This window comes from Cenococcum geophilum (genome assembly GCF_001692895.1).
Source record: "Cenococcum geophilum 1.58 unplaced genomic scaffold K441scaffold_87, whole genome shotgun sequence".
In the NCBI taxonomy this organism is placed as follows: domain Eukaryota; kingdom Fungi; phylum Ascomycota; class Dothideomycetes; order Gloniales; family Gloniaceae; genus Cenococcum; species Cenococcum geophilum.
This window is the reverse complement of record NW_027137645.1, coordinates 389,535-399,300: the sequence shown is the minus strand read 5'-3', so window position 1 is coordinate 399,300 and position 9,766 is coordinate 389,535. Positions and strand designations below refer to the sequence as shown.

The window sequence follows — 9,766 nt, the reverse complement described above, 5'->3', positions numbered from 1 at the left end:
AAACACACCGCTAAAATAAGATTAATATGCATAATGGCCGCTGTGCGGGCCGCTATATACATTAAACACTCAGCATCTTATCCTACGTAGATGCATTTATAGTGCCCTTTCTGCCCTTTAATATATCTAGCGGCCTAGACTTCTTACCTAGCTGTAATAAGGCCTATAAATAGCACACGGCACGCACTATAACCTCTTAACGATCTTTATTAATCGCTGCCCCTACTCCTATCTACAATTATATAGCTATACTTTTAGAACTAATAAGTACCATATTTAACGCTTTTTTCTTTTTAAGTTAGATTGTTTAAGCCCTTAAAAGCAAGGATAAAGTGTACCTTAATCTACTACCTACTAAAACGTTCACTAACTAACCTAGACCTCTTATATCACACTGCCACCGAGAAAATACCTATCTTTATTAAATATGCCTAGAATAAAAGAGTATTATATGCTCTTTAAAACGTCCGAAACTAGCTATAATAAAATAGCTAGAGTCTTTCCTAACGCTTAGGGAAAAGAACAGTTTAAATTTATTAAAATAGGTTATAAATCTAGGTAATTTTTAATAAATCTTAAGCTTTATAGGTTTTAAAATGGATTAGTTTCCGCTATAATCTACCTACTAAACTTAAGTACGCTTAAGTCCTAATACATTTTTGTATTAGTAGGATTAAAAAGTAGTTATATGCTCTGTTAGAAGTAGTAGGGCTAATATAAGGCGGGGAGCAAATTATGGAAGATATAAACGCGGTAAAATTAAAGGTTAAATAGTTAAAGTTGCTAGAGGGGTCTTCTAGCGACTTAGAAAAGAGCAATGTAGAGGAGGGTTTATATACTCTAGGCTTTAAGATATAGTTTAACCGTATAGAATATCTGTAGTGTATATTACATGTCTGGGAAAACCTGCTATTTAGCTACTAGATTATTAATTCTCGTTTTAAATAGCATTAATTTCCCCTATTTTACTTTCTTCTTACTCCCTATATTTTTAGAATTAAAGTCTACTATACCCCCGCCTTATTAGTGCTACTAGCTATCTGCTATACTTTAGCCCGTTACTAATACTACGGTTAGAAAACCTTTTTTAGGGAATTTATTTACTAAGGGAATTATTACAAAGTTCTTATATTTTTAGGTGTAGTTAAGAAGATAAATAGTGGAAAAGAAATCCTATAATAGATAGAGCGTAAGATATAGGATGATAGAAATCGCAATATAAGGTATAGTATAGAAGAGGACTAAGATAAAGATGGGGATGCGTATAAGGACGTATATAGGGAGGACATAGTCGCCGGGATTAAGGCTTTAGGGATTAATTTAAAGAAGAATATATCTCTCCGCTAGCAACTATTCCTTCCATAAATAGTATAGCGAAGGCTATTATATAACGTGTTCGCATTTCTATATATAATTATAGCGTACTAATTTACACCTCCCCCTATGCTACGTAATTATACTTATAGCCGGCCGAGCCAGGCTTCTCTACTTATAATAGGTTAGCCTCCTATATTCTACAAGCACACTTAATCTTACCCTTTACTAATCTTTTACTACTTATAGCAAGGCTAGAACAGGCGTCTTCTTATATTTATACCGTCTAGTAAGTCGTATTTAGGCCTGCCTTTATACATTCTATGCCGTAGATAGCCTAACTTAAATCTACGCACTTCCTTGTTGCTCTAGTAAGAACTGCCACGCAATTTAACCTTGCTAATACGTATATACTGCCTCTGCTAGGGTTTTACTAATTAATATATAAATAGGCCTTTAAGACCTCCATAGACCTCTAAAGGCCTTTAACAACCTCTAAAGACCGGCAATAACTTACCTACTAAGGCAAGCAGCATATAACCTACCCCTTCTATATCTTTAGTAATCTAATCGCTACTCTTAGGTACCTATTNTCGTNATGGATACGTCTAATAGAAGCTAAAAGTCAGCCTATTAGGTTCTAAAGTTAGGAGAAGAGATTTCTAAGGAGGATAAAAAACGAGATATTACCTTTATAGGATAGGAAGAAGGCGATTTACGTAAAGCAAAAGTAAGTAATTACCTATATTATAAGTAGCAGGTCCCTAATATCTTAAAGATTTATAAGATTATCGGCATTCTGTATACTTAACCCGATATTCACTAGGCTATAGGTCCGATATATAATATAATTATTTAAATAACTTTAGTCGTGCCACATTACCGTAGTAGCAGATTAGTTATAGCGGAAATTAATTATAATAGGACATTAATGAGGTCTAATTGCTTTTCCAGCGATGTACAGTTTATAAAAGGTAGAAAGGAAGCTTTAGAACAATTAGATAAAGAGGTAAAGGAACTTAATAATGCTAACTAGGCTACTACGCCTCCCTTTTTAGTTAGATTGGCGTACTTTACTACCCTAATACTTACGATAGCTTTGGTACTTCCGTATAGGGAATAGTTAAGTTTATATAGAGGAACTACGTTGCTTAAATTGCTTAATTTCGTTTAAAGAATACAAGATCTTGTGCGGCTTATATAATGGTCTAGCGATTTACTATCATTCTATAACTAAGCCTAAAGCCCTTCGCGCCTTATGCCTTCACGTTCGCCTATGCTTACAACCCCCACTAAAATTAAACCCCCTCTCTACGCTCTCTTCTCCCGGCCTTGCTAAAATACCTAGTATAAATATACTTCTTTTGTAACAAAGATAGAAAGGCTATATAGAAGTGGTCTTTTAAAACCTAATGCTTAATTTTTGTAAACTATATAAGCATGGCTAATCTTACGAGCTAAGTAATTATGCGGGTTGTATTAGTACATAGTTAAGAAAAAAGTGGAATAGTGTAATTAGCGGGCCGGTACACAGGAATATAATACTATTTAACTTTACTTAATATGGCTTGGAGGAGTGTAGAGCCTTAACCTAAGCTACGGGAATACGTCCTTTAACTAAGCCTCTATTATATGACCACTAACTGCTTCTAGGCGCTGCGGCCGCCGCATACCCCGCCACTTACCCTTCCTAGAACTTTAGAAGTCACACTAGTCCTTAATCAAGCAACTGACGTTTAAAGCTCTAACTAACTAGCTAAATCCGTCGTAGATTAGACGAAGCTAATAACGACTTCTTAATGTATATATAGAGGCTCTAGAGCTATGTTTAATAAAGCAGAGTTCTTATTCTTAATCATCCTGTTTAATACTAAATTACTCCCTTAAATATTGCTTAAGATGTAGTTAAAACTAGAGAAATATACCATCTAAAAGTGTTCTATTTAGCTTAGCGCAGCTTATAGACAGCGAGAAATATAGTAACTTAAAACTTATATGCCAGGGGCTAGAGTTTAAAGTCTATAAAGCGATTATATGCACCTAATCTCCTATACTTACAGCTGCCTATAATAGAGGCTTTTAGGTAAAAGCTAACTAAATGTCTAGTAGAATTAACCCTAACTAACTAACTAACGGGTAGGAGGCGGTGACTAATATTATAAATATTAACGAGTTTAATTCCGGTACTGTTAAGAGGATAATCTAATTTATATATAAGAGGGATTATAAAAATGGCAAGGAGGAGCAAGGATCTAATATTAACAACGCCGATGCCTTATCGCCATCTAAACTAGATAATAGCGGTGGCGATAATAAAGACACAACGATACGGCCGACGACGGCCCATATTACACTTTATTACGTTTATATTAATGCAATTACCGATTACTACAATATACTATAGCTAAAAGAGCTTGCGAATATAAAAATCCAATACATTCTAGGAACCAGCTGGTCCGTAGACGGGTTTCCTAATATTATTAAGGATGTCTTTAGCCTAATAGGCGACTTAGCATTATATAATATAATTACCTTAATAGCGGCTAAGTATATTAAAGAGCTTATTAAACTTAGGGACTTTATAGAGCTAGACATTATAAGCGATTTCGCCATCGGCATTATACGGACAGCGATTACCGCATCTAAGGACATAGAGGAAAATTTTATACTAAAACTTTAAGCTGTCCAATCTTAGCTATAATAAACAGAATTACTACTTTAATCCGCTAAGGTAAGGTATATCGCGGCTAAGCGCAAAAGCAAAAACATTAATAACTGTCTTGATACCCTCTGCATGACTAAAACCTATTATAATATTAGTTATAAAGCCGAGTTTATATATTACATTAAGGATAGTAGTTATCTATCCGACCCTAATTACCCTTATATACTTTGTTGTAAAAGGTGCGAGCGTTATATATAAGTAAAGATATATAGCTTAGGAGATCGGCTTAGGTAGAAAGTTATTATATTGTTTAGGTTAATCTAAGAAATTTAAATATATATCTCGTCTATAGTCGATCTATTAGATATTATATAGCAACTATATTATCCATCTCCCATCAGCCTCCCCTTACCTTACCCCTTACCCCTTACCCCTTACCCCTTACCCCTTACCCCTTACCCTACCCTTTATCTCATCCTTTACCTCACCCTCACCTTCACCCTTACCCATTACCCCTTGCCCCCTAGATAAATTATAAAATCCTAGTTATTGCATCTATTTTACTAAATACTAGAATAGGATTGGATAATAATAGACTAAAATAAAATAAAAAGTGGTAAAGAATAATAAGATAAGTAAGAAATAACTAGGAAAAGGTCCCATGTATAAGGAACATATAGTTTTAAATTTACTAGTTATATGCCTTTCTATTAGTACCAGAGGGTTAGTATAGGATTCTCGCATAAGCAAGGCGACTTACCTAGCGGTGCCTCTTAATTAGATGCTATACGCCATGCATAAGGGCTGCATGATTTTTAAAATGCTTAAGTCCTTTAATCCACTCTAAACAATAAGGATGCTTATAGCGGAACCTCTACCTAAACACTCCTTCTATAACGTGATTATTAAGATACTTCTATAGTGTATCCTTCTTTATAAATAGGCGGGTCTGCCTTAGCGTTAAGAGTTAGTTATCACTAATATAGATAAGGCAAATAAGATTAGTAAACGTCATAGGATACGGCAGCTATATTATCTTAATACCCTCTTCCTTAATTGGGACCGCGCTCTACGTCTTATCTAGGTTTTCTTAGAAAGGCGAGTCTAAGCTAATATATTCTTTCTGCCGCTTTGCCTATTAATAGGTACTAGTATTGGTATCACTTATACCTCTTTTTACGCCTATTATACTTTAGTCTACTTTAGACCTAAGTTAAAATCTAATAGCCTTACTTGGGATCTCATTCTACCGGCTCTCTTATTAATTATAATACTTAACGAGATTACGGATAAACTTCATATAGAGTTTTATAGCGTGCCCTTCTTTAAGCTTATTTAGCGGCTAAGACAGCAGTTTAGCAATAGTAGCACGTTTACAAAATTTATACTATATAGCTAAATAGGTGGGAATGTCCGTCCTAACGCTACTACTAAGCTGTCTTTTAATATTATAATTGTTAATAGTGTTATAAAAATCAAGAATAACCTAGTCCTCTTTTTATTTACGTAGGACGTTTATAATACTATAAAGTTTACGTCTAGCTTTGTTGTAACGGTCGTATAGTTTCATTCCCTTTACGGCGTTAATAGGGTAATATCCTTAGCTCCTGATCTTTTACTTATATTGCTTTCATTTCTTATAAAGCTGTAAAATATTAGGGTGTTAATTAAGTTCTAACTAGAATTTAAGCTTTTACTCGTTAGTTAGACCTATAGGGGCCCGCTTATCCCTTAAAATCCCTATCCGTGCGGCATATTAGATAAGGTCGTCCTATAATAGAGTCCCGAAGTAGATTAACTGGAAATCGCGCTTAATTAAATTAGGTAAATAAAACTATTAGTAGGTATTACTATAATAACCTATTATCTAATTTCGCTCTTTTAGAGTAAGGGTAGCTAGAAAGCTTAGTTAATAGATATACTTATATTAAATTAGATACTTACTATTTAATTTCCTTCTGGACGCTTGTTATAGCTAGTAAAGTTTAAGTAATTATTTAAACCCGGCCACTTGGCCTAACTATATATAGTAATCGCGGCATTTCTAGTAAGGGAATACTTTAGTGTCTAACACTCCCCTATAACTAGCTATTATCTTAATATCTTAAAAGATGGGTTGTTCCTCTATCTGCTTCTTAAACTTCACTTTAAGACTCTCTTTATTTGCTAGGATTTTAAGTTTAAAAATCTCTTCTAGTAAAGTATAATAGCGTTAAAATACATTATCTGTAATGGCAAGGCTTATAATATAGGATAAAATATAAAAAGCTAGAATGCTTTTAAGATGGAAAATGAACCTCTTACTATAGGTCTATTAGCGCCATTTACGCCGTCTTTAATTAGCGTCGCTATATACCATCTGCCTATACCTTTAGAATTCTTAATATATATAAGACTTACGAGGGCAATAGTTGTGGTTTAATTAAAGTTTTTCGCATCGCGAATTTTTAGGATTATGATATATTTATATAAAAGCGCTTTATTAGAGCCTTTTACGCTTAAACTTTTAATAAGAGCTTAGGGTCTTATTACTATAGCACTAGAGAGAAAGAGGATTGCTCCTATTTACACTTAAAAACAACTATAGCGAGACTTCGCGTCTATTATTTAATAGGTATTAATAATTATATATAAGTCTTACACATATATTATATGCTTTTCTTTCTCTAACATATCCAGCTTATATATTAGCGTTAAGTAGGTTAGAATCCACTATAATAAATTAGCTAAGTTTTTTTTTTAAAGGTCGAAGATCGCCCTATATTTTGTATATTAAGTTCTGCGCCATTATTTATACCATGGCCTACCATATCTATAAATTTGCACAGAATTCGTCTCCAGTACGCCTTAATCGCGCTTTCCTTCTTAATTCGAGAATTCTTTACGCGCTATTTAAGGTATGTTTTAAACGTATTGGCCGCGCACTAATAAAGGGCCTTAGTTAGGTTAGACTTAACTTTTAGGCAGAACCTAAATATAAATTATTAGTATTATAAGGTAAATCTTAGTCTAAATATAAACGAACTTTTCTTAATTCTAAAACTTATGCTTAACAAGAGAAGTAGACTAGGGCTTCCGTTTTAACTTCGCTCTTCCTTAACCCTTATAATACGCAATCCTCTACCGCAAATATTCCCCCTTAGACTTGGTATCTTCCCTAGCTTTAAAGTTAGAGCTTAAATCTAAGTCTAAAGCTGGCTTAGAATAAGACGGCTTGCCTAGTTTAAGGTCTAAACTAGAGGCTAAATCTATATTTTACTATTTCTTACTTTAAGAGAGCATAGTGGTTAAACGCGTGGTGTTTTAGTGCTTTAGTAGCTACTAGTTGCCTATATACAGAAGCTAGCTTAAGAGTAACTGCTGTTAATAGGAATGCTAAAAAAGGCTTTACGGGAGATAGGTATTCTTAAGAGCGGGATAAGGCCAAAAAACCCCGTGAGTAGAAACCTAGAAATTAAGTATTAGAAGTAAATAATATAATAGTAGGGGAAAATACATACGTAGCTACTGTGGGAAAAGGGTTAAAGGAGCGTAGTATAGAAGAGAGGTTTCGTCGGGTAAGGGTAGTGCTTTTAGCGGAGGATAAGGACAAAGGTAGAAACCAGATCAGGTAGGCGGCGGACATCCATAGCTTCTTAAATAGCTATTAAGGGACGTTTGGGGAGCTTCGAGAGGTGTATTATAGGGCTGCACGCGCGCTTCTAGGTTTAGTGGGTAAGGGAGACCCTGCCGCCCTTAGCACGCTTAGTATGTTGCAAAAGCGGCGATAGATATAGGTCTAAGCGAGGAGAAACAGCCTCCTAAAACGGGGGGTAGGAACCTCCAAATCCGGCTACGTCTTCCCCAACAACAAGATTCTAGTAGTAATAACTTTAGTAGTAGGTTATACGGAATTTTAGTATTTCTTTAACCTAGCTAATTAAAGAGTTATATTATTTTAGCTATCTATATCTAAGTATTACCTTATAATACTTTAAGGGTATTATAAATAGGGAAACGTATTTAAGGTATTTAACTATTTACATTTTTATAAGAGCGTAGTATATTAATTCGCCGTATATTAAAGGCTTACTATTAAAGTCTTATAGGCTTTAGGGCTTATTAAGTTTCTTTAAATTTAAGTGTTAAGTTTTTGCGTAGTTTATATTAATAAAGCCTATACTAGTAGCTTCGCTATTATAAGAATTTATACTTTTTTTATTTTCTAAGTATTTAAATTTCGCTAAGTATATTAAGGGAGTTATGTTATATATTAGCGCTAAAAGAGCCTAAATACTTATACTCTTTTACTTCTTATCTTAAGGCGCGACTTAGCCCTAGGATAATTTATTTTCTAAATTAACTAAAGGTAAAATACTTTATAGCAACTAAGTATAATTTATAGAATAAGTATAATTTAAGGATTAAGAGGAATTACGTTAGACCTTTTTAAAAGGGTAAGTTTAGTAATCTCTTTAAATATATTCCCTTTTCCTATATCTAAAGCATTCTCTATTTACGGCTTATATTCTTTATTTATTAGTTCTTAAGGGTATATAAGATTAAGTAGTATTAAGGTCTATAGGGTTATATATAGGGCTTTTTAGTTTTAGAAATAGATCGCACTTTAGGGTATATACTAGTTTTATAGAGTTTTAAATATAAGGTATAGTTAGCTTTAAGAAATAAGTCTATTTATTATATTAAAGGTCCTTATTAATTTGTTAACATATTATAGTAAATTTAGGTAAATCTTTTAGTAGTTTCTTATATAACGAAGCCTTATAGGAAATACTACGGTAAACTTATTAATAGGCTAGGTATATAGGTATAAAATAATTAACAACGTAAATATAACTAGTGGAGAAGTTGCCTAACAGATTAACTTTAATTATATTCTAAGATTTACTATAAAGGAGAGAACTATTTAGGTAGGGACTATGGTCCTTTAAATATATAACTATACTCCTAAGAAATCCCCTTAGTATATAAGGTATATATACTCTATCTACTTTATTACAGATCCTATAGATTATATAGATTATATAGATTACGTTATATAACCTTAGCTACTATTCCTTACTATATAGTTCTATTAGCTCTATTCTAGACTATACCTAAATTAACTAACTATCTTCTTCCAACTCCTCTCCTAATAGTTATAATATTGTACTTAAGCGTCTGTAATACTATCTCCCTCCTTTTTATCTTTGTCCTTAAAGATTCTAAATATCTTTAAGTTATTTACTAGAGGTATAATATCCGTCTAATTAATTTAGTTAATATTATTACTTATTATACCTAAAGTTCCTTCTTCTTCTTTAACTACTCGTTGTATTTGTACTATTACTACAATATTATCTCTTAGTAAGATTATACTATCTCTATATTCTTATTGTTTAAAAAAGGGGTTAGTTTATATTATATTAGTAAACCTATCTTTATAACAACCGTCCTTTTACTTAAAGTATACTAAAGTAAATATTTATTTATCCTATAATGTTTACTCTATCTCTAATACTAAATATATACAACCTATTATTCTTAATAGTCGTCTAGTTCCCTAATTAATTTATTTTAGGGTCTTATATTTAATCTGCTGCTATATAGCTAGATAATAAACTATTTATTACTTTAGCTAAGTTATATTATTCGCGTAACGCTAAGCGGGAGGCTACTAATGCTTAGTAACAGGCCCTTAAGTCTTGTCTTACAGCATCTGCTTAATTAATCCGTCTTAAAAAGGGTTATAAAAAGGTCTATTTTAAGAAGTAGAAACTTATAAAATAAGGTTTATAAAAACTTAGT

General features: G+C 32.9%; 1 protein-coding gene across 1 annotated transcript; it reads right to left on the bottom strand.

The window, feature by feature from the left end:
- Positions 1-6,705: 6,705 nt before the first annotated feature.
- Positions 6,706-6,867, bottom strand: K441DRAFT_594461 (uncharacterized protein; the record flags this gene model as incomplete). Its single annotated transcript, XM_067644956.1, has 1 exon — positions 6,706-6,867. A coding segment is annotated over one exon (162 nt), but the record flags the coding sequence as incomplete, so codon positions are not given.
- Positions 6,868-9,766: the final 2,899 nt, after the last annotated feature.